Source organism: Tetrao urogallus (assembly GCF_951394365.1).
Source record: "Tetrao urogallus genome assembly, chromosome: 13".
NCBI lineage: Eukaryota > Metazoa > Chordata > Aves > Galliformes > Phasianidae > Tetrao > Tetrao urogallus.
Window position 1 is genome coordinate 6,302,672 of NC_136826.1, and position 26,074 is coordinate 6,328,745.

A 26,074-nucleotide genomic window follows, 5' to 3' on the forward strand; every position below is an offset into this window, starting at 1 on the left:
GGTACTTCTGCTTAAGAGACGACTTTAAAAATACTGATATGAAATATAAGATGTAGTGCACCTAAGTTCTTGATTTTTATCCAGGCATTACCAGATCCAGTATTCAACAAATAAAGGGGATACTTTCAAATAACAAGCACTGTGGATTTTTTTTTTTTTTTTTTTTTTTATAATTTAGAACAAATTATAAATTAACCTGTCCATACTTTTGAGACATAATATACAAGAGCAAACAGCTGAGTGTTCTTTTATTACTCAGGTACTACAATTTTTTCCCAATAAAATTGTCTTTTACAAAAATTCTTGCTATTGAATCCGAGTTCAGATCCGGTACGGGCTTTCAGATGAGGTATTCTACCATCTCTCCATCTGGGAGGTCCTGCCCCATGGTCTGAACAGGGGCTTTTCTTTCGAGAGTACTGGAGTGGAAGAGTGGCCCATCTACGTGATGAGGGAAAACAAGAGAGACAATCATAGCTATAACTTCAATCACAGATGAACTGTGAGCACAGGATCAGAAAAGTGAGGTTAACATTGTAAGCCATCTTCTGTCATTGGCCAAAAGGCAGCTAACAACTTATTGGTTAGTTAGTAAAACCCACTATTCTAAAATACGTAAGGTATTTTCTGAAATTCCCTTTCAGCATCTCTCATGGATACACAACAGCATATAAAATGGGAGAAATTTCATTTAAACTAATGCAGCTAGTGTACACTTTCACCACAAACAAAACCTGTTCCCCTGCTTCTCTCAATGCAAGATGCGCAGCAAACCAGCCAAATTCACTCTTCCATAAAGAGCAACATAATTGTAATGTGTCTGCAAGTAGAAGAGGCAAGGTTGTATAATCTGCATTGATTTGGCAGAGTGGACTGGAAAATGAGCAGTTCTTGCCAGCTCAGAGCTCTGTGGGAAGCAAATTCAGCCTCTGTGATAGTCACTGTCAACGTGATCTACGTACACCACTGCTGAAGTTGGTCCTGCAATGGGACAGTGTAATAACGAGACAGCTTTATCACGGTAGTTACCCTTCCTTCTTCTGTCTCCCCCTTAACTGAGTCCACTTTGCTCTGAAAACTCACTAAAACCTGATGGCCAGTTTCTACAGCTCATTTTCATATGCTATTTAAAGCCCACAGAGCATCCTCAACTTACTTCAGAGGAGACTTGCCCATATACCTGCTCCAACTCTGAAATCATGCTGTACTTCTCTACTCAGTGTGTCCATGCTTATCGCACCACTCTGAAGGCATTATTTTTTTCTTCAGAGTGTTTGAGATTTCTCAGAACAGGGCCAATTCTTGCCTCTGAAACCCACAACAAGTAAACCCAGCTTTCCCGAAGAGAAGAAGGGACAGCAGAGCCTGCCCCATGGAGCAGAACAGTCAGTGAGCCAGTGGCACAGGACCCTCTGGGAGAGAAGCTGAGCTTCCTTACCTGTTTTGTCAGCACTATAGGGCAGGCTGGCAGTGGGGAGCCGTGCTGGTGTAGGGGCTCCAGGGGAAGGTGCAGCTTTGCTTTGCTCGTTCCCTCGGTCGGTCTGGGTGCTGCAGTCCCGGCTGCCTGTTTTAGAGTGGGCTGACAGCAACGGGGTGGAAGGAAGGACAGGAGAGGGCGTGGAGGGAATGGATTCGGAACGATACTCTGTTCCCAGCAGAACACCTGTGTGGAAAAAGAGAAGGAAATTTCACAATCCCAAAAAAATAACTGGAATCAGTTCTCCCCATCTATGTAGTACTTGCTCTAGGATCTACACTTTAGCTGCCAGCTTTAATTTACCTTTCCATAGCACCTTTCACCACTTGGTGCTGAAGTACCTGAAGAGTAGCAGTGTTCTCATGTTGCTGCATGCAAAGGTAAGCGAGCTGGCTCTACCATCTTAATTCCCTGACTCTGAGCAGTTGCTCAGTTGCGGATGGATAAATCTGCACACCCTGAAATCAGCTGCAAGAGATTTTCATTTACGTATCAGAAACTTAGGGAAGGCTTATGGGTCCAACTTCTTTCCAGAAAGAAAAACATCATCTAAGATTCCCTTTGATATGATTTCCTTTCTCCAAACAATAGTGCCGAGCCATTCCAGGCAGAAGTCATGTTAGCGCGGGCACAACTCTACAGGACAGCAATCCTGATTTGTGTCTCTGCTGGCTGAAGGAGACTTTACACCTTCAGACAGCTGTAACAGCCCAGCTGAAAGCAAGTGCCTGGGAACTCTGAAAACCAGATCTCAAATATTGCTTATATCAGGTACCAAACCAAGTGGGAATTAAGGCTGAAAAATTTTCATGACTGAGCCTGGACATCAGAAGTCACCGCTTCCCCAAAAATGATTAAAGCAAGCAGCTGCTGCAAGTGTGTTCCATTCTGCTTGCAGGCAGTTTTCCTGCATGCTAAGCCAGTCAATCTGTCTGTCAGACATCTACCTTCTGCTGTTCCTGCCTCCCCTATAGGCAGTGACTGGTGTACCTTAATTGCCACCATTATTTAAAAATTACCTAGGCTGCCTTTCCAGCTCTTGTCCTCCCTCTTCTCTTCCAGGATGGGAGTGCTGCTCAGAGTGGATGAGTGGGACAGCAAGCCCGAGCCAGCATTTGAGATTGACATCAGTGACTTGGCAGGCCTCATGGAGGAGAGCTGGTCTGTCTTACCAGGCTCCTTCCGGGAGCGCTGCTGCAGGACTTTGATCATGGCATCCTTCTCTATGATCTGAGCGTGCAGAGTCTTGATCCTTTTTGAGAAGAACAAAGGATGACAATGTGCTTGAACTTCCATCGCTTTGGACTGAGGCCTCAGCACCCCACAGCTGTGACCTGAACTCCCCTGGGCATTCAGGGAGGCATGGAGAGGACACCCTAAATACCCTCCATGGCATAGTGTATGAGGCCTCCTGCACATGTACACAGAAAACTTCACTGAGACACCCCCTCACCTCTGGCTACTAGAAACTACTCTAAACAGGCATGGGAGAAGCTCTGAAGCAAGGCTGAGAGTTATGGGTGGGGCATGAGGCTGACAGAAAGGAGAAAAAAAAAAAAAAGAATATTCACAAAGTCTGGGGAGTCTGCAGTGGAAAAAGCCTGGGGAAAAACAGTGAAACAATAAAGAAGTGGCTCAAACTTGGGGTCTGATAAAGATGCCCTGAAGAGAGAGCTAGGCATGAAATCTAAATACAGATTTTGGGTTGCTGCACAGTTACTTCCTTGGCCAAACAAATGTCTGGCATTCTACATTGTTGTAATTGGTGAAGACATGTGAACTTCTGATTCTGAGGCATCTGCCTGAATAATTAGAAACCCTGTCCTAAAGTAGCCAAATAAGAACAAACTGCATTTTACCTTCCCTCCATGTCCAGACACCTCCTGTTGGCAAGCAGGATCTCTTCCTCCTCCTTCTGAATGCGAGCTTCCAGCGAGGTGTCATAGCTAGGGTTAGGTGAGTGGCTGATCACTGTCGTATCCCTGGGAAAGAGCAGTAGAGCAGATGAAGGGCAAGCTAATCATGCTGCTTTCCTTCTAGCAGTGCTAAATGATTGCTCAAAAGTAACAAACAAGAACAACTACTGTTTCTGAGTTTAGGCTGGTTCATTGTCTTTTGAAGATCCCACTCCCAGTCCCTAATGAAAGAAGATATGCAAATAATACTAACAGTCAACTCGCTGTCTATCTCAGGCCAGTCTATGATCTAACTGATTCAATGTGCTAACTTAAACAGATTGATGGGGCAAATCCAAGGAGAGGAACAGGAAAAGATAATATAGAATGTTAGGCACTTTTCTTCCACTGGAAAAGTACAAACTTTGCTTCAGATGCAAGGTTTTTTCCCCTTCTCTTCCAAGAAGTGGGTATCTGAGTATCAAAGGGAACTAGGCATTGAAGTTTCTTAAGTAATTCTACACAACTTGATCCAAAAAACTTAAGAGTGGGGCTGAAAACAGTTTAAGATCAATTCCATGTAATGCCCAATGTTAACACTGTAATGGTTGTTCCCTCGATTAACCAAAACATAATATGTCATTCTATTTGTTGCTGTACAGTCAGAATGAAGTCACTGTACTATGCTCTAAACCACTGTATGATTCCTAACGCTTAGGAGCATGTTACTGACATAGCTGTGTTAACACAGTAATAATTAAAAAATTAGCTGAAGTCACCAATAGCTGCAATTCATTGTAATAAAAAACTTGCTCTCTTAGACCCAGCAGCCCTAAGAACTGTGTGGTAAATGCACATTTAACCCTGCAGAAGTTCAGATCAGGAACAGCAACACAGCAGCGTGAAGGGCATAGGAAGGTCACTCATCAAAGAACCCTAACTTGACCCAGGTTCCTGCCTGTGCTGTAAAGCATCCTTCCTGCAACCCCATCTTCCTAAGGGATGCTATTTTCCACCACCAAAGAAAAAGGAAAACAAATTTGTGTGCAGTGTAGATGAGGTTACCACTGAAATTAGTGAAATCCCTTACAGCCTGTTTTTGAGAAGGCTATAATAAACAGCATGTAAACTGGCAGCAGTACTGATGGAACAGTTTATTTTAAGAGAGAAGGAGCTAGAAGGAAACGGAAAAGTAGAGGTTTGCTCTTTCCTGACTGGAAAGCATTCTTTGTTCTTTTAACAAAACCTAAACAGTCCTAACACATCCCTCTCATTCCACGATAAACAATAGACCAGACCCCTATTTATCAGTGCATGCTGAAAATATAACATAGCCTCCAGGGCCAAGCAGCATCAAGAGCCTTTAGAGAATCTCTAGGGAGGCAGAAAACAGTTCACAAGAAACTCAATACCCCAAAATAACAGCCTGCTTGGGGAGCAAGGTAAGTATTCAAATGCTAACACAGCAGATCTGCAACTTTCCCCCTGTAATTTCAGTATGATCTTACGTGCTAGGAAGCCAGCTGCGATAACATCCCTATTTGAATCTCGTTCGTGAAACAATCTAAAATAAAATCTGCTGTTAAGAGACAGAAACTAGTGATCAATGAAATTACATGTGAAATTACATGTAAGCACTACCTGAAGTTAAAGAGCTGCTCTCCAATAACAGCACTTGTTTACCAGCTAGCTGAAGACTTGGGCCTATTTATAACCATAATAACTGCTTCTATACAGCTGCATTGGAATGTGAGCTTGTTACCCAATTTCAGACACCCTTCCCTTCCCCCTCCCACAAGAACTACTCTCCACACACAACAGAATGTTTTGAGCAGAATTTCCTAGTAGATGTTTCTGGTTAGTAACCATGTTGAGGACAATACCACAAAGTGATTTGCAAAAACATTCTGGAGAACAAGCAAGCCATTCAGGGAAAACGATGTGAATCACCAATCTCACCCCATCCCACATGACTTCAGCAAGGACTGACTCCTGTTTGAAAAGGAAAAAAAAAAGAAAAAAAAGAAAAAAACAACCCCAACAACCCTCCTCACACATCTACTTTTGAAGCAACAGCTTCTAGGAATGGCTTAGGACAACTCTAGTCTGGAGAATGGCTCTGGCATGTGGTGCAACCTTCCCTTGCAAAAACGCTTCTTACAGTTAACAGTCACACAGCTCCCAGGAAAAGCAGCCAAGCTCCATTTGTATGCAGAGGTTTGAGAAGATGTGCAAGGAGAGGTATTGTAGGAAGGTGATGTGACAACACTCTTTTGGGGAAAATATGATATCCAACAGGAAAAAGAAAATAATCCCTGTACTATGAATAGTTTAATTTACCTCTGAGCAGCCACAGTTGCAGCTGCATCTAAAGCAAACTGTCTCATCACACTCTCCTCCAGGTACTTCTGTTCCCACTTGGTCATGTCAGCTTCCAGAGCAAGAATCCTTTCTTCCTTCTCGCGCAGGAGTTCCATAAGCGCTGTGGCATTGTACTCAGAGACGTTGGCAGCCTGAGATGTACCCTGACGCTGATTGTGAAAAGCAAAGCAAAGGGAAGTTTCAGGATGCACGTGTGAGACTCAGGGTTGGTTGGTCTGCTTTTCCCTGAGTGGCAGGGGCTGGTGCAAGAACCCCCCAGTGTGAATTTGCAGTGGCTATGCCACACGAGGCAGTCTGGCCTAATATACCTGTGGAGCAGTGCAGCCTCCCTATGTCCAAACCTGGAAACAAGCAATGCAAGCCAGGCTCCTTCTATATCCACATGTTGAAGCTCAAAAGCCATAAAATACCAAGAACTGCTCCCAAGAAAGACAGGTTAAGTCACAGCACTTGTGGTAGAGCACTTCTTTGTGCTACTCCAGAGCTGGTAACACTAACAAGTGGGTATCTGAGATGGAAAATACTCCTTAAGGCTTTTTTCCACATGCAAAGCCACAAGAACATGTCAGGGAGCTGGATATGCTACTCAGGTCTGATGTCTCTAGCCCGTTCTCACTGCCTAAAGTAACCACACTTACATCCATTCCAGCAAAACAGTAACTAGTGTACAAGATTTATCAGTTTTAAAAAAATCCAAATATTTTTATAGCATTTGAATACTAAATCAATATGATCTTTGTATGCCTGTGGACTAAGTAGCTGGTGGATAAAAATAATTTAGTTCTAACAGAAGATCTGGAAGACAGACAACCTTTTCTCATAAGTCAATATTAAAAAAAATGGAGATCTGCTGTGCTGAAAGTTCAAAGATAAAATGCATCTTATCTGGGATTTGTGTGATACTTGACTTGAAGACAAATTGGGCAGGTAATCCGCTTTACATTCGGCTCAGAATTCTTAAACCATGACAAGAAAGTTAATTTTTTGCTTTGACTAAGGCTCAAAATCAGAAGTTGGGCGTTCAGATTACCTCCTCTTCCAAAGGTAACATGGAAGAAAATTTACCAAATCATGGTAACTCCTACTAAAAGCACTACAAAATATAATTATTATGTAAATATCTGTTCCTACACAGATATGGCAGTTGAGGACCAAATTTAAACTAAACATAAAAGATTATAGGTGAACTGTCGGGTTTGTAAGTTATTCTGGAAATATGATGCAGGCCTACATTGGATGCAAGCTGCAATAAAACTAAAACCTCCCACCCAATTTACAACGCCTCTGCACAATCTACTTCTCATCCATTTTTTTTTCCCCACTGAAAAAGACTCACACTACAAGAACATATTCTACATGAAGCTCCTGTTTCCAACAACTGCATTTACAGAACTGGTTTTGTGGTTTTGGCAGTTTTGTGTACTTTTTTTTTCTTCATATAAAAGCTTTTTGAAGGGCCTTTCATTTCAGTCCAGTTGTTATTGACTTTTACTTAAAATTTCAAACTGTAAAGAATATTTCAAAAATAATATAAGAATTAATACAACCAGGTTGCCTAAAATTAGAACACCATCTAGCTATATGGCTCTCTTATCACAGGATGCACAGACTGTTGCTCTTTTATCTAAATTTTCTGGTTAGAAAGAAATAAGTAAATCAAGTCAAAACAGAGGCCAACATAATGGTTTCCAAAAGAAAAAATTTGCTGATTTTACAAGATGAAAGAAAACACTGCCTTTCTTTTGCACATGTTGTAGTGTCAAATCCTACAAGAAGCCTAGCCAGGGCCCAGAGAAAGACAGGATACCTGCTGCATCCGGAGAGATTCCAGCTCTCGCTCCAGCCGGGTCCGCAGCCTATGCTCCAGCTGTTCCCGTTTCTCACACGCTGCCTGCAGCTGAACCAAGGCCTGTTGCATCTTCTCCACTTTCTCAACATAGACCTGCTTCTTTTTGAGCTGAAACAAAAAGAAAAAAAACATAACATGAGTTAAATAAGGGGAACTTTTGGCTCTGTATGCCTTGCAGAACACAGCATTAGCAACCAGAAGGATGACGTTCACATTACTGCTGTCAGGGTAACCTGGACTCCAAACAAGCCTGCTGTTACAAGCCCTTCCCATCTCCACTTTCCTGCTAGGTTTATTTCTCCTTCTTGTCCTCAGCATCCCCATGGTAGTGATGGGGAAACTGAGGTATGGATCTACTGTGAAAGACTGAGAGCATTAACAGGCTGGAAAGGGCACCTGAATTGGTGACGAAGGCATTTAAGTGAGTTGGTGCATGCTATTGAGGTACTTGTAGCAAAGACAGCAAATAGAGCTGGCCTGCTGTCATGGTTTGAAGAGTTAATCACGTGACACTTATCCCTCCCCTAGGGAGAAAGGGGGAAAAGGAAGAGGGGAAAAAAAACAACTGAGATAAGAAAAACTGATTTACTAAAAGGAATGCAAGATAATACAGAATAATTAAGTGTAATAAATCAAGACGAACCAAAAATAAAAGCAGAGGAGAGAGAATCAGTCTGAGTCTTTATCAGCAGCCCCCCACACCTCGTATCCCAGAAAAGACAAGAAAGCTTTTCCCCCATCACCCAGAATTGGAAATCATGTGGAGGCTCCTGGGAAACGCAGCACATCCCAGTGCATCTTCCTCTTGGAGAGTCAGAACTCATGAAAAAAACAGGAAACACAGCTCCACAGTGCACTGTGCCTCTGCACACAACAGCCTGCCATGGGATGTCATGATCTGGAATACCAGGACACCTACAAGTTGGGAACAGCTTTTTCAGTGTAACATTGAAAGCTACTGGTGGTATCCTATTCCAGCTGTTCAACACTAGAATAATGAACAAGATGAAAGCATGTATAGAGGCAGCCTGGCTTATGCTGGCAGTCCTGGCATTCACCTACCATCTTGGCCTGCTGTGAGCTGAGGGGGCCTGTTCCATCCCTGCCACTGCTCTCCATTGCCCATCCTGCAAACAACTGCTATCCTACCTCACCACAACAATGAAAATTTCAGTGCTGAAACCCCAGGAACCATCTTAGCAAGGTCAGTTCAGGGGTCACACAGAACAGAAATGAACCAAAATGTGAATAAAATATGAATAAAAAGCCAGAACCAACCCCAGGCCTAACTCTGCTCCAACAGGCAGAATACTGCACACTTAGGGACATAGTTTTCTGCTAAGGAAATTATTATGATAATTGCAATTAGCCGACCTTCCACAGCAAACCCAGGGCACTGCTTTTTTAGCTGTGAATGTCATAAAGTCTGAAATACAAAGTAGTAGGAAGAAGGCAACTTTTCCCAACAGCCACAACCAAAGCCTAGCGTAGCAGCACAGCACAAAACACAGATTCTCTTACGCGGCTTCAAAGGCTGCTCTACAGCCTCATGGAAGAAAAGTCCATTGAGAGATATTAAAGAACATTACTTTGAGCTCAGGAAGTCCTTCTTGGAATTGGAAAGCATTCTGGGAAAGTACCATTTGTTGGTCCTATTTATGCGTTCCCTAGGAATCTGCTGGAAGTTATGGTGCAAACAGGATACCAGGCTTGTGGGGCTTTGATCAGAATGAAATGAGTTGTTCTCACATTGTGCCTTCCCTCCAGAAAGGTCTTATCACGTGTTTCTTCAAAATCTTCCCTTTTCATACTCCTATTCCTTGAGGCAACCCAGAGACTGCGGAGAGAGAAGTCTCCAAACACTATTAATCCCAGACATGGTATCCCTTTCTTCTCTTCCTAAAGTCAGCAGGCACCTAACCTCACAGCATGAATGCTGCTGCCCTAGAGGATTTTCCCCAAACAGCTATTTTATAATAAAAGTTACAGTAATAAGTGAGTAATCCAGCCAAAGGCCTTCCCACCAGTGCATGTACAGTAGAAAGGTATTTTTATGCTTTGATTGCTCAAGATTTCAAACTCGTTTGGGAGGGGAGGGACAAAGACATTTTAAAACAACTAAACAGTCAACTGCTGCTCTGCAGAAAATCAATGAAAATGTTACATTTAATAGATGTTTTATTCCAGGTCTTAGCTGATTTACGACTCCAATAAGTACAGCAGTGTTACAGTCTGATTAACAGTAGCTCCAAATAGTTATGTAACTAGGCAGAAATGACAACCCATGAGTCTGCAGCAGAACCGGGACGTGGCGAGTGCCTTGGCATTACATGGGAGCCTGCTTACCTGCACAAGAGTAAGAAATGACTCAATCAGCAGAGAAATACTGTGCATCAAGCAGAACAATAAGTGAAAACATGATCTCCCACTCTTCTGCGCACAGAATTAAGGGCAAGGGGGAAGGACAGATCTTTGGTTTCTCACTATCTACTGCCAAGTGCTTAAAACTCTGTTCAGTCTTCTAACACAGTGTAAGCACGCTTTGCAAAAGGTAGCCGACAATACCATTTTCCTAGTTTCATAATTAAGGAACCTGAGAACATATATAGGTGGATTAGCTTTTTGGCAAGCATTCAAAGAATAGCAAGCACCCAGCCAAGAAAGAATTAGGACACAGAAATTCCGCTGAAACGTTCACTTCATAAGTGCTCCCATCAGCCGAACCTGCAGGTGAAACGTTGCAACACAAGCTGTTGCCCAACTTAATTGCACTGCCTGCACATGCCTAACTCATGCACCAGACCTAAAGTACAGGCACAGCTTGTTTCGTGGCTTTTCATACAGTCTTTTTATTCCCCCTCACAAAATGCACTTCAACTTCCTGCATCAACAGAAATTGTGAACGTGAGAAAACTTAGGGCTTTTGCGTATTCTTTTTTGAACACAGAATTAACTCTGATTTTATCTGTCCTCTTGATGTAAAGAGGACCAGAAATAATTCTTCCAAGCACAGAGGGATTTCATTACCATAAACTGACAGTATGATCGTGTTTTCCTAAGACAGGAATTGGAAACAGAATTTCCTATCGCCAGTGTGCTGCAGACATAAGAGAGATGGGAGGAAGGAGAAAAGCCAAAACGCTGAGGCTTGTTCCTGGTCAGCTGCCAAGGATTCCCCACCCTCACTCACACAGCAGAGAACCCAAACTGGCTGCTCTGTGCCAAGGGCCACGGTAACATCTACCACAGGGGAGATGGCATCAAAGGACGCTGGAATTCTTTCTTCTGCAACAGACCTTGCAGTGAACACGTGCTCTAGATAAGAATTCATTCCTGAAGCTTTACAAGGATGCAGTCACACCCTTCCATCTATAATTTTAAACAAATTTGACAAGATAGTAATTTTCCTTTTGATGGTACCACATTTAACTTCGAAGCAAGCTCATGCACACATAATGTATTGTAACTATTTTGCCTTGAAGGGTGCTGTGAAAACACAGAGCATTTTATTTATAATAATATCTTTATTATAGCATCTCTGGAAGACCGTACGATCTCAAATAACCTCGGTGCATGTCTGGAAGCAAAGCAGTGCACTTTGGCGTGACTACGTTCCTTCCCAATGTTTCCTACAGCATATGGCACAAGTCTATTAGTGCAGATAAGTTCTCGTGGTCAGTCTGTGACTATGTTAGAAAACATCTTAGTGAGGTATCAAAAGCCAAGCTTTATCAACAAGATGTTCTAATTAAATCATTTAGAACAAGAGCAGTCACTCTCCAGTTCACATCCACTCTGATGTTCACAAGACTGAGGATGAGAAAAATAAAGAAGGCAAGGAAAGCGATGCTGCAGAAGTCTATAGCTTTGGTTTTGATGCAGGGGATCAAAACCACGATGCAGGGAATACGCCTAGAAAGACTCCCTGGCATCCTGATCAAGCATTTCTGTTTTCATTTCATTTCTCCTCTTCCTTGTCAAGATTGCTCTCTGCAGTTGAGAGGCAGCTAGGAGAAGCAGGATACACCTGGGATTCAAAGGCTTTGTTGCTCTGAGTCCGGCTGACCTGAACAGCAAACTGTCTCCAAGTTAGTCAGAAAGATTTACAGTCTGAAAATGTCTGCACACCAGTAGCCCTGAACTGCGGGGCTTCCAGCAATGGAAAATGAATCAACCACTATAAACATTCAGGAATGAAATGATTAAACAAATGCATTCACTAAACCTAGAAAACTGAAACTTGTCATAAGAATTTTTCTGCTGAAGATTTCTTAAGATGATGTAATGCTTGGCAGAAGATAATGTGAAGGTTTCTCTGCTACAGAGAGCATTTGCATGGTCTAAAAACAAGGGTCAAGGACAAGGTGCTCCTATCAGAATTGGACAATTATTACTCTGTCCAGCTGAAAAGGGATTAACATTCTAGAAGTCCAACCAACCCTGTCCTCCTTCACTGAAGGTACACTTCTCAGTAAAGTCTTCAGCAAAACACACTACTGCTGTTAGGGATCCTGGTCCTTGCAGAAGAAAAGGCTCTGAAGAAGGCATGGAGGTTTCATGCACACAGCGCACAGAGCAGGGGTATGCAAGGATAAGCAGGGATGAGCAATTTTCACTGCAAGTTGCTGGATGCAAGGGAGGCAGAGGCTGTAACATCCTCCAGACTGGAGCTGCCTCTGCAGGACAAATGTGCTCCTGGGCAAAGCAGGTGAGGGGGAAGAAAAGAACTTCTTTTGCAAAGAGATTCACCACTTCCAGATGCGTTACTGAGCACAGAGTTTTTTTGAGGAAGAAGAGAAGACTTCCTGTACAGCTAGCAATGATTCAGAAAGCCTCCCAGGCACTCCGACAAACCCTTCTTCTTCATCTTGGACAGCTCCGATTTCACCAAATTGGTAACACTTGCCAGCATCTGCTCATCTCCCACCCACTACTTCTGATGTCTTCAAAGTCCTTTGTTTAATATATTCAGGGTGTTTTCAATACATTCTGGACTTATTCTAAAGCTGAATCCATTCATATGCAGCTGAAAATGTGTTTCCCCACAAGAATTTGACTGCTATGGCAGAAATGTAATACAGAAAAAGGACAACAAGCATGTTTAAACCACCTCTCCCTCCTGCAGTTGGAATATATTCCTCTAGGATGCCTTTGAACCCTCAGTGTTTGAATTTAGGCCCAATAAGGCGCCACTGGCTTCAGCAAGAATGCATGCTGAAGCAATTTAGTAACACTATCCTCTTACTGGGGAGCAATGTTTGTTGCATGGGAATGTCATAATGTTGTCTCTCCATTCATTTGTGTTAGAAGAAGTTAGAACTTTCACAGCCACCTCTGGAAAATTACTAACAGGCAGAGTATGGGAGGTAGAGACACGGCAATAAAAAGCCAGTTCTGCGTCGTTACAAGAACAGGTCATTAGACACACACAGCAGTTACAGGGAAGAAGGGGAGTTTTCTCTCCTGACTACCCTACTCATCCACAACAAGACAACATCCAAAAAGTTGTTCCCTTTGAAAGCAACTCTGTCCTGAAAGGAAAGGTTACAAAGCCTGGAATATCTTTCTATAGACCCAGAAGTAATTAGGGAAAAAGAAAAAAAAAAAAAAAGACAAACCTTCAAGCACTCAAACTCTCCTATGGGTTACTTCCTTACAAGCCACAGCTCTGTTCTGAAAGTATCTCAGATATAATAAATGAAGTACAATAGCTGTCATTTCGAATGGATCTTTCTGTGTCCCCTCTCAAACAGAACACCCGGTGTTATCAGACACAGTGCACAATTCCTCTTCACAACAGCTGAGTTGGAAATGAATATAGTATCTTAGCTCTGATATCTGTTTTATGTTGAACTGTGATAGCTGACAGATCTTACAGTCTCTAAATACAAGCCACTTGGAGAAAAAATATTTCACTCAAGCTTCTTCCCTTCCTCTAACCCTAATTTGCAATCATGAAAGAGAATGCCGAGTCTTTTCTATTGCAAGGAATAGGCATGAGAATAGCAAAGAATAGCTATAAATGTCTTCTTGGTTGTAGTCACTATTTTTCAAAACTGCCTCCTTAAAGCACTCATTAAAATGGTGGTTTTGTAAAGTAGTGAAGCAAGGGAGTACAGATCAAAGCACTAAAACAAAAATGAAATAATTTTGCTAAGTTGAACTGTCGTCTTCCATGGTATGAAACAACCAGGGTGAGTAGAAATGTCAGAGTCCAATAAAAGCTCTGAAATTCCCTTTCTTTTTTTTTAAAAAAAGGTGTAAAAGCAGTAGCAGTTGAACTCCCAATATCTAGCAGTTGTGGTTAGGCCACGTACTTTGCACCAAACTCCCTGGTACAATACTACCAGCCTGGCAAGGACTCACAACACGGCAGTCCTTACCCAGAGCCTCAGGCTGGTCAGGACAGTCCTTTCTGCCTTTAGCCCAGAGCAAAGCTGAACCACCTGCTTTGCTTGCCAAAGGCTCTCAAGGTGTATGCTAGCAGATGCTGGTTAAAGCATGGAAATATGACAATTTGACAGACATGGGCCATCTCTGACTACCCCCCAGCTACACATCTGCTGCACACTGCAGCCATTCAAATCAGAATGGAGACCGTCATGGCAACCTGTGCTCCAAAGAGAAATTTTAGCTGCATTAGCTGCAGATATTATCACCAGCCATCTCTGTGATACACATTTTTAAGCCAACAAGCATTTTACCTCACAGACATTCGATTTATCTCAAAAGTCTTGCATGTAATGGAAATAATCTGAAGTTCTGATAAAAAAAAAACACACAACAGACATACTTCACTAGCAATAATTTTAATAAGCTGCTGACTTAAGCATTATTGTGCAACATCTATTAAAGGGAAGAATGAAAATAGAGATGTGAACACGGGTTAATTACTGGGTATTTTTATGTACAGAAGAGAAGTAGTAAAGTTTAAAAATAACATATATAACATATACATACTTTGCAAGCCTGTCTAGAGGCATATTTAAGTTTGTTTTAAATACCCATGATCACTCACCCCTTTTAGCACTTGGCAAAAACAAATTCCATAATTTTAATGGCAGATCGTTCTAAACTTGATGAGTCATTTCACCATTGCTAATAGACATGGGAAATACTCTGAATTTCTATTTTTGCTTCCAAAAGCAAAGTATCTCCAAAACCATTCCTTTCTCCATTGCTTTTACCACTCCTTTATCTCTTCCTACTCTCTAATTTGAATGCTAAAAATCCAGTGTGCATAAAACTCCCAAAGCTCCATAGGAGTAGAGAAGTACATACGTTTTATACATGGGTGGTTTTGTCAAACCCACAATTCAGGCAAAGGGTTTTAAATGGAACACGTAAGTACCAATACCAACGCAAATTCAGTCATTGTGATACATGGCTTATAAGTCTCATTATAACAGAAATAAAATATTCTTTTTATAAAGGTTCTGCTGAATACAAGGCAGAGTAACTCTGCTCAATAGGAAGTCAAAACGGAAGGGAAAAAAAGCTGAAAACTCGCATTACAGGATGCAACTGAAATATGCACACTCCCCTCAGGCCTTGAGCCAGAGCGGCTGCCAAGCCTTAGCGTAAGAAACTCCACCCTCTTCTGCAGGACTAGTTTGGAAATTCCTGACAATTACAGGGACCAGCAACCCAGATGAGGCTGGCAGGAACAGAAGAAATAATTGACAAATTGTTTATATACCTTGGTCACTGAACACCACTGACTCAGACTGACATTCAGACTCCCTTGTGAATGGTGCCCTGAGCACAGCTTGCTTGGCTGTCTGTCGGCAAGTTACCATACAGCTCAGGGATTTCAGAAGTTCCCACAATTTAAAGCTAATGAGGCAACAAATGCTTTCTAATCCTAAGTATTTCATTAAAAAGTGATTTGGAAAATCTGCAAAAGTAAGTCTTCATCCCTTCTTTTTCCCTTATTCCCCCTCACCTCCAGGAAAAAGCACAGTTAATTCCAGCTCCCTCACTGAGACAGTTCCATATTCATCTACAACAGGAAGGGTGGCACTTCCTGTACACCCTGGGATCTGAGCAAAGGTCGGATGCAAATGACCACAAACCCTCATGCAATCTGAAGTAGGGCATTTCACTCTGTACCAGCATAGGTGTGTTTGGGTATTTTTTAAGCTATTATGCAATCCAGTCATATTTACCTACCTATTTCCCTGTTCTTTGCATCAGCACCGAAACCACTTTTTGTAGTAAAACGATATGTCTTTTGAAAAGAAACCATACAATTATTATTGCCTCTGAAGACTGAAACCCTACATAGAACTTTGACCTAGTCAACTGCTATGTATGCCTGCCCTGGCTGATTATAGCATCTCCACACAAGTCAGCTCCAAGCATGTGAATAGTTTGAGAGAACCCATGAAGTTGTCCTGGGTACTTAGATTCGTCATATGTGAGACTCTTAGAATTATTAAGTTGCTGAAATCCGAATAGGAGGCAAGCATATTCCACACACTGCAGGATCAATTGACAGAAGAGTTTGAAAGAGCCAAACAGAACATTTCACATGTTTTCCCTATACCTAATGCTCCCTGTCCCCAGAGTCACCAAGTTGCAAGTCTGCAAGAAAATGCTGCCATCCTAATGAAATCACTGCACTTGTCAGCTGTGCATGAGGCTGAATGTGGCCAGTGATATTTAAGCATTCCTCTGAATCTGCTCATCTTTCTTCACTATCACAATTTGTTTTGTGCAGAAGCTGGCTCCCCAGTTTGTTGATACTAAGCACTGGACTGAGCTCTGCAAGCATTCCAGCACGGGATGCCTTTGAAGTGGCCTTGCCAGTGGTTTGCAGCAAATCTGAGGGCAGTCTGGAAGAAAGCAGTGCTTGTTTGGGGTGGGGAAGATGGGGTTATTTGAAATTGGGAACAAACGAAGGTGAGAGACACCCTATCAGTAAAATGGGGAGAAGAGAAACAGGATGGCATAAACCATGGTGTGTGGGCCTGGAAATACATTTCATGTGATGGAGATAGGAAAGAGAGGTGGAGAATGGCAAAGAAAGATAACTGAAGCGTGATGACTGGTAACCCAGCATCCATATCCTACATGGGCAGAGCAATTCCAGGAGAGGAGATACTGAGGGAGGGCCTCCGTGAAGCTGTAGAGATTAAAATGATACTGCAAGGGGAAAAATGAAGGACAGCAGGGAAAGAAACAACAGGAGATTTGGGGAAAAACTACTGAGGCAAATACAAAGCTTAGAGAAGAGAAGACTAAAATAGGATGAGTGCATATGTACCTGGAAGAGAATGAAAACAGGCAAGTTATGACAGGAAGATGCTCACTAAGTATTGGACCACTCCTCCTCTGTTGGCGCAAATGGATCCTGAACAGAGAAGAGGAAAAACAGAAAAGGAGAGGGGTCTGAGGAATGTCTCCAAGACAGCAAGATGCAGGTGGATGTAAGCATAGCCCTCCTGAGGGTGATCATGAGTGCTGGTAGGCAGGCAGATGGCAGAACAGAAGAAAAGAACAAACCTGCAGCAGAGGAAGTCTGCCTGGTCATGAAATTTCCTCCAGGGGCTCTCTATGGAGGAAGAGTAGGAGTAGAGGAAGCAGAGGCTGGGACAAGGAAATGGAGCCTTAGAGAGGAAAGGAGTAGGCAGGACAGTTAGTATGACGCAGAAGGGCTGTGAAGTGGGAGCCATGAATGACAGGGACAAGGCTACAAAAGAAACTACTGTGAAAGCTGTCCAGCTAAGCAGCTCAACTGCATTATCCCCCCTGGGAGGAAAGGGAAAGAAAACAACCAAGGTCATGTTTGTAATACGCTGTGCATGACACTAGGCACATACAGTGATCGGCACTGTGCGCCATGATAACCTGGTGTGAGTGGAACACCTGGCTAGGGGACAAACTGCATTCATTCGCTATTAATTAGAAGTCCATCCAGATCTGAATTTCTGCCAAATTCAAGAATTTGTGAGGGCTGGGATTTCAGTTCCAGCCCATTTTTATCAGTTAAAACAAAAAGAAAATGAAACGTGGCTGCTCAGATGACAGAAATTCCAAGAAAATACAGATTTGTGGCTTATCTGTGAGCAGTTCAGAGGCTTAGCTAACCAACACAAAGCTAAGCCTATATAAACAGCTTTGAAGCTAGCAGATTTCCTTATTATTTCACAACATAAACTTATTTCCAGAGTCACTTTTACTGGAATGCAGATTACCCCAGTTTCTCTCTCCCAGCCTCCTTACCTCCTCCTCCAGTTTCACCACCTTGGCCTGAGCATTGTTCAAGGCCTGGTCTCGGATCTCAATGTGTCTTCGCTGGTCTTCATTGGTGGAGCGTGCAGCAGCCAGTTCTATTTCCAGTTTCTCCTTTTCCCGCTGTGTTTCTTTGTCTACCAAAAGGAAGTGAGAGTTACCAACAGAAGGCACTCTTCTCTACTCAACTTTCAGGAGTTCTTTACTTCAGAGGTGAAGGAAAGATGGGGCAACTTCTCACAAGACACAGAACGCAAATCTATTGCTTAAGGGATAAAAATTATGTGGCTTTCAAGGAAGAATTTGTAACCCTGAAAAACAAGCATGTTACCTTCAAGTAACAATATGCCACAATGCTAGCATGGAGGAATAGAAGATGTATCACTCAGTACAGTTAGGTAATTTGCTCTGATTATACAGATGGTTAGCAAAACTTGGCACCTCTTCACCTCTGAGCTTTCAACACTAGAAAACAAACTGGGTAGTTTTAATATCCCTGGCTGGGGAGGATAGATGGTAAGCTTTTGTGACTGAAGACGTTGTACTCCTGCTTGTGGACATGGTGTGAAGAAAAGGTGTTCTGCTTGGGGCAGTTGCCCACCTTCTCAAGAGAACATGCACTCACCCCGCTTGGCAGCCAGCTTCACCAGAGGAACAAGCAAGGAAAACTCCTTGGTCCTCCTTTACTGCCCTTAAAAACATTTGGGCCAGGACCTACGCACCTGTATTTGTCCTGTCACTACTTAAAACACACCTGCAGTTCAACAAAGCTTTCTGCCCAGTACTGAGAGCTCATGCTTAGTGCTCTAAAGCCACTCCAAGCACAGTGGCTGGTCACAGAATCACAGGAGTTGGAAGGGACCTCTGGAGATGACTGAGTCCAACCGCCCTGCTAAAGCAGGTTCCCTGTAGAAGGTTGCACAAGAAAGCATCCAGCTGGGTTGTGAACTTGCTTTGGCAGGGGGGTTGGTCTCGATGATCTCCAGAGGTCCCTTCCAACCCCTACAATTCTGTGATTCTCAATAACTCCAGAGAATGAGACTCCAGTCTCTCTGGCAGCCTGTTCCACTGCTGTCACCCTCTAAGCATTTTCTCATGTTCACATGAGAAATTCACAGAGGAATTTCCTCTGTTCCAGTCTGTGCCCATCAAGTTGTTGAGCTCCACTGAAAAGAGCCTGGCCCCATCCACTTGATACTGCCCATTAGGTATTTATGTAAACAGTGCTGAGATCCCCTCTCAGCCTTCTCTCCTCCAGACTGAACAGCCCCAGGTCTCTCAGCCTTTTTTTGTACAGGAGATGCTCCAGGCCCCTCTTCATCTTTGTGGCCCTCCACTGGACTCTCTCTTGGCCATCAGGGATCACTGCTCACTCATGGCCATCCTGTTATTCACCAGGACACCCAGGTGCTTCTCTGCAGAGCTCCTTTGCAGCAGGTCAGCCCCTAAACTGTACTAATGCATGCACTTATTCCCTTTCTGCTGCACTCCAGAAAGTGTTGGACACAGTGGGAGTGCCCATGCTTTGTGTGTCAGGAACAGGTTAACTGCTTTCATTAAAAACAAAACAAAACAACAACAAAAAAAAACAGACAAAAAAACAAAAACAAAAACATGCAGGATAAAATAACTTGGAACTGATGAAATTATCACACAAGAGTGTAAGGCAAAGCCACAGCACAAAGCTGATGTCCTCTGCCTATGCTGTCATTCCCAGCTCATGCCAACCAGCTACAATGATAACATTAACATACTCACTGGATACATAACCACAGAATACTCCCTGCAGTGATCTACACCCAGCACTGACAACACCAGAGAAACTACATTCCAGAAAGTAATATCCCACGACAAAGGAATGAGGACAAGGAGAGTAAGGCTTGAAAAACAGGAACTAGATTCTGGGTGTTAGGACAGACTGCATATGGAGTACACAGGCACATTTGTGCAAGCATGTGCATAACTATATTTACAGAACCACAATTACTCCCTTCCTTCTGCCAGCAGAAGAGCCAAGAGCAAAGCTTTAGCAATACAGAACAGCTAAAGATTCCCTTTTGCTAGGGAACTGATGCAGCCCACACATAGGTTACAGAAGAAACCTCTCAACCAGCAGCACCTCAGAGCTCTGCATAGCAAATTCCAACTGCAATTCAGAGCTAACGTTGGACATAAGAGACAAGGATAAAGGCTAATGCCAGTACCAGCCTATTCTGTTCAGTTCCCCATCTTTCCCATCCTAGCACTTCTCCTCCACCCAGGAAATGAGCCGCTGACAGTGTCAGCACATTTAAAACGTATTGCAGAAGACGGGCAGAGATGAGGTAGGGTGGCATTACGCCAGAAGGTATCAATCAGTGCCGGCACTCTGTTAATCTGTAAGTGCTCGCAGCAAAGCTTTTGGAGGTTTTATTCCAGATTTTTCTTCAAATGAGTTCTGCCTCACCAACAAGTGCCTACAGTATCCCAAGAAATGCTGGGATCGATAAAACACAGCACTAAGCTTTCCACATGCATCCAGAAGTAGAAATGGCACCTAAGGCTTCACAGCTTCGGCCTTCCCACCTCCCTGGGCAAACCTATGAAATCCTAAAAGCCAGAGTACAATCACAGATTTCCCACTACCACCAGGAGAGCAGAACTCACACACTGACAGCTTTTTGCTCGCAATGTAAGCCACAAGGAATAAGCTAAAGACAACACAAGAGGGGGATACCAGCATCTGTCAGAGCAGAAGCAGCTCATGTTACGTCATAGAAAATCACTATTTTGCAATTTTACTTTCTATTGCATTACCTTTATATAACAATTGTGAAAAAGTAAGCATTGTCAGAAGGGTGGGGCGCAGCACAGAATGAAAGGAAAGTTGGCTCGCTGCCATCAGCCTTGAGACATTTTTGTACAAAGGAAAAGCAGCATTTCACATCTGTCATTTTGGTTTGCCCTGTGATAAATCCACTGCTGCACACAGAATTCATGACACGCAGCACAACATACTGCAGGCATTTTTAATTCCCCCTGCTTGTGCTGAGCCGGATAGTGAGCAGCAAATTAAAGAGGAGAGAGAGATGGGAGACCTTCGGGGTTCCAGTCCCACTGTCCCTAAGTCATGCCAGGATTTTTGGCAGTCTGGGAAGGTTTAATTCCAAAGCTTTCAGGGAAGAAAATAGTTGCTCAAATTCTGTTACACATTATGGAGTAAACACTATTTTTACAACGCAACCGTACACTACGTTTGCTCCAAAATCTCTAGCAAAATCCATCAGATAGACTGTACATACTGACAGAAAAAGAATCCTTAAATTTGTCCTCCTCTCTACACTGCCAGTTTTGGACTGCCAGTGCCCCAGTTTCAGTCCTGGTAGGTCAGATCTGTCAGTTTCCTACATTCATCTGCTGCATGTTTATCCTTTTAAGAGTGACCAGAGCACTCCTAATGACCTATAATGACTGTATAACTCACTTTGTGCAAAGAGTTGAGAGATGGTTTTCCGATTGTCTTCAGACCCCTCAAATTCCTTCTCCGCAAGCTGCTTGTTGGCTGTCTCCATACGTTCTGCAGAATTTGTAAGAAAAGAAATGCTAAAGAATCAAAAAACTTTCAAGCATTAAAGACTCGCAAGCTCAGGGAGTGGATCTTCTACACAGTCAAAAGTGAGAAGACTATCAAAAGCTGCCACTCATTTCTTAAATGTTTCTAATTACGTCCTTCAGAAAATATTTTGAAGGAGACAAAACAGATTAAACAGAGTTTAAAAAAAATCCTTTAAACAATTGTAACCTAATTTATGTTCGTTTTTTTCTATTTTTATAGATGTTGAGACTCCCTATAGGATTCAGTATGAAGAGCTGATACATTTCAGTCTTCTGTGTCACAAATTTCATAAAAAATGGTTTCAAAAATCTCTTCAAATAAACTCATTTTTCCCACACAAATAAATCTCCCCACGTAATTAAAAGATTCCCTTATAATCCTCCACTACATCTTAATAGTTTGAAGATTAAACCACTGTTGTCTAATTACCTGACTTCAGAGAAAAACATGAAATCCCAGGGATAGCTTAGCAGTTCTGCTGCTGTAGGCTACTAGAAATTTGTATCAGATTATGAAAATAAAAGTGAAATATTTATGCAGTGTTTTATTATGAATAAAATTATTTAATGCGTGCCTTTTTGTACTGTCTCTCTCACTAGCACTGGGCAATTTATGGCCTCATATTCTGGATGCATATTTTTTAGCTTCTGAAAACATGATCTTACTCCGAGACTACAGACAGAGAAAGAAGATGACATGTAGGACAATCAGATGGCTTTCGGAAAAAAATTAAACGTACATTTTACAAGACCAATTATACACTTTCACAGATCTAACATTGCAGTTGTTTTTCACCTTTCAAACTAATGTTAAAAACTTTGACTCATATTAAGGTCAAATACCATTCAACACCACTCTCCACTGCCAGCCATTGTGCAGCCTCAGCCTCTTAGCAAGAACCAGACACTAACAACATCTCACTTTGGAAAGAGGATCCAAAAAAACAGATGCCTATGTTGATAAGGAATGACAAGACCTTCAGGAAGAACAGACACTGCAATTTGTATGTCAGTGCAGAGAGGTCATTGGACAGGAAATAAAGTGAACATGCCTGGTGTGGGATTAGGCAGTCAGCAAAGCATCTTCCCATTTGGATAAACTGAACAAATTGTACAAATTTTGTCTAGGATAATAAGACAAGAGAATTCCAGGCCTGCATCTGGTTTATGGCATTTGGCTTATCACGTTTCTTCTCAATGAGAAACAGGCTAGAAATGAGACACCAGCACTCTTCTAAACCTGTCTTCTCGTACTTTCAGCAAATGCTTAAAATCCCAGACTACTGAATATACCCGAGTATCCAGTCACATCCAACTGCGTCAGCAGACACGACGACTCCCATGGCAACACACTGGCTTGATGAGTAAGAACAACAGTAAAAATACAATATTGAAGAAAAGTTTTACTTAATTCACCTCTCAGATCCCTGTTGAAATCATGAAGCCTACGAATTTCTCCCTCCAGCTTGTTTCTCATGGCCTTCTCCAGGGCATCCCGCTTAGAGGATGATTTCTCCAGGTTTTTGTATGCCTCTGAAACTTGCTGAATTTCTGTTTCCAGCTGCAGTGGAAGTGAAAACAAGCACACACTATTTTATCACTTACAATTCGTTTCATTTAATCTCAGAAAAGAGATTGCCTTCTCTTGTTTTCTTTGTTGAGATAAAATGCAGCTACACATCAAACGAAATGACAGAATCTCATTTTCTGAGGGATCCTCCTTAAGAATACCAGTGGCTGGAACAAAAATCTGGACCCTGCTTCCAGTCTCTAGTTCTACTTCCCCAACACAATCAGAGCACTAATACAGTGAACTGAAGAAGTGCAAATGTCATCTACTTTTCTTTTGTACGTCCAGAACTGTTTGATACTGGTATCAGTTTGGGCAAAAAAAAAAAAAAGAAGATATACACTGAAGAAACAGCTAATGTGATACTGAGTTGGTTAAATAAAATAAAACAAGAAAGTCAACCTATACTAAAAAATGCTAGTAGCAGATCCTACACTGCTGATGAACTCTGCTGATCTGTAATTGTTACAGTCCAAAATTCACAATAAAACCTCCTGATGTTCTATGCTTACACTTCCACATCTTAGTTGTATTTTAAAATATTCCATCTACTTAACTTGGGGGGAGGGTGGAACAAAGGCACACATAAACAACTGTAGTAAAATAAGTTTTCTCCTTCCTTCTAGCTTTCAGTGTAAAGCTGCTTGATTTAAGCTGCAGCAAGCAGCTGATCACCCAGAGCAGGGGAACATTCACTTCTAACTCTCCTTGCCAGGCACAGCTTTGCACTGCTACAGAAGTATGTATGCACGTACTAAGAGATCAATAGGGGCATGGAAGGGAAATCATTGGTATCCTTCTTTCATTATCAGGAAGCAGTCAAACATTTCTCTAAAGCATTTCCTGGTGAGGAACCTTCCAAATAAAATACAACACAATGAACATATGTCCCTGGAAAGAGGCAACGTAGGAAATAAATCAGCGTGGGAAGCCACACTGGTCATCTGAACTCAAACAAGTGTTTTAATCAGACACACATTTTTATGGTCCTGGAGACTGCTCAGTGCAAAGAGCACAGACAGGCCCACAAAGTCCTAGGCTACAAGCAGCATTAGCCTTTTCACAGCTGCAAAGCAAAGCAAGGCTGACTGGCTGTGCAACTTTAAACTGTTGGTCATCCAGAAGTTATTTCTAAAAGGCTGCAATGAAAATACCCCTCAAGCTTATTAGTGATGGCTCTCATTGGAGCTTTTTATTACTGTTTTTAATGTACGGGAGAAGGGCTTTATCATCACCTATTCTATTTGTTCCATAAAGCCAAAGGTGGTAAATAGCTTGATCCAAAGAGACTTCTAAGTTTTCGTAGCAGTTGTGCAGTACTGAGGGAAGGCTTTTTAAGTGACTCCAGTGACAGTGTTAGTTTCAGCCCTGCAATCCAAATGTCTCTAATGTAGCCATAGCAGCAGTACTTCTCCTGCACTATGTCCTGCCAGCCAGTTTTGCAGTCATGCTTCCTGTTGTCTACTTGTGTGACCATGTACTCAAATCAGCTCAGATGAACCCTTCCCACAGTCTCTAAACTCTTTCAAACTGATGGGAAAACAAAGTCTGCTGCTATCCTGGAAATAAAAACACTAGCTTTAATTAAGAAAGCCAAGCAGCCAGCCTATTTGAGACAACTGATGCTCAAAAGAGCATCCTATCAGAATAAAACTGAAGGCTTTGATTCCATCTTCCGATGAAGTTAAGGACTGCCCAAAGGGACAGGATACAATTATTCTATCTACATATAAAAGACTGAAGTAGATACATCAATCCCTTAAGCAAGCAACGTTAACAACTGCAGATTAGATTATTCAATTATGGATGATACCAGACACAGGAGACTGACATTCAAGAACACCCACCTTCTGCAGTCGGGCTACCTTCTCATAACACCCATCCAGCTCCTGCCGTAGAGACCGGTTTTCTTCCGACAGGATTTCCACCATTTGCTGGGCCCTGGAAACTATGGCAAAAGGATCTACTTGCATCTGCTGATATGGGGAAGGTATCTGCTGAGCGCGGGACATCACTGAATAGGAATCGCCTTGCTGCTGCTGCGGGCCAAGGAAAGGCTGGCATAGTCGGTACAAATCTCCCTGATGGACTTGGTTTGACAAGAAAGGCTGCTGGGTCCGTGGCAGAATGCCAGTATCTCCCTGGCTTGGAGTCAGGGGTTGCTGGTGCTGGGAAGGGGACAGCCTGGATGGCGGTGGAGACTGAAGCAAGGTCAAAGATCCCAAAGATGTCAAGGAAGAAGTTGGACTGTGATGGTGAGGTGGTCTCTGTTGTAACTGCAGCTGTACATCTGGGTTCTGCCTGGAAAACAGAGAGCAGAAACTCCATCAAAGTCACATAGATGATGCATGAACCAAGTGATAAAGGCATGAGCTGTATAGCTCCTATTCACAGGTATTTCCACACAGAAACCCCTCATGTTCAGGGCTTTGAATTCGTTTAAATAAATGCTTCAAAAATCAATCTGGTACCAGAAAATCAATTCTAAGTATGTGATGGTCGTAATCGTGTGTCTATTTTATATAGAAACACTAAGAGAAATTCCATCAGCAACCACTGGCAAAAATTATTTTTACAACTTTTTTTCCACACACTGTGAATAAAATGGCTGAGCTGAGGACTTCTCTTTTGTCCTGAAAAATGCAATCTCTTAAATAGAAAACAACTAATCTTCTTCAGTAATTAAGGATACTAAGTTAAAGAATTGGCTAAGCTCCCTGTTGCCAGGCCAGCACCAGTGGTGCAAGCTTTCCCAAGCATCAACCAACACGCCTGGTCAAATCAGACAGTTAAAGGACGTGAAAACAAACCTAACAGTTAGAAGGAGCCTTTTGTCCAACGTAGTAAGTGTGCTCATTGTTCCTAACAGTAACGTCCAGAGGATATCAAACACAGATCTAGACATCTGCAACACGCTTGCCGAGAACTAACTCCGGCTCACGTTTCATGGACTCTGGAGATCCCCATTTTAAGCTCTGCTATGTTACCATTGAAAAAACCTTTTTTAGAAACCGTGGATTTACCGTACTTGGATGATCTCAGAGGGCAGGCTTTGCTGCTTCTTCCCATGA

At 42.5% G+C, this 26,074-nt stretch overlaps 1 protein-coding gene across 1 annotated transcript in view; it reads right to left on the reverse strand.

Moving 5' to 3' along the window:
- Positions 1-340: 340 nt before the first annotated feature.
- Positions 341-26,074, reverse strand: part of AMOT (angiomotin) — a gene marked incomplete at its 3' end in the record, with an annotated part of 33,684 nt that continues 7,950 nt past the window's right edge. The window contains exons 3-12 of the mRNA XM_079541916.1: positions 24,851-25,304; positions 22,850-22,994; positions 21,303-21,395; positions 17,831-17,976; positions 7,562-7,711; positions 5,713-5,903; positions 3,337-3,459; positions 2,497-2,729; positions 1,439-1,663; positions 341-441 (exon numbers count right to left, since the gene is read on the reverse strand). Coding sequence (XP_079398042.1) covers positions 341-441; positions 1,439-1,663; positions 2,497-2,729; positions 3,337-3,459; positions 5,713-5,903; positions 7,562-7,711; positions 17,831-17,976; positions 21,303-21,395; positions 22,850-22,994; positions 24,851-25,304 — 1,861 coding nt within the window. The remainder of the gene's footprint in view (positions 442-1,438; positions 1,664-2,496; positions 2,730-3,336; positions 3,460-5,712; positions 5,904-7,561; positions 7,712-17,830; positions 17,977-21,302; positions 21,396-22,849; positions 22,995-24,850; positions 25,305-26,074) is intronic.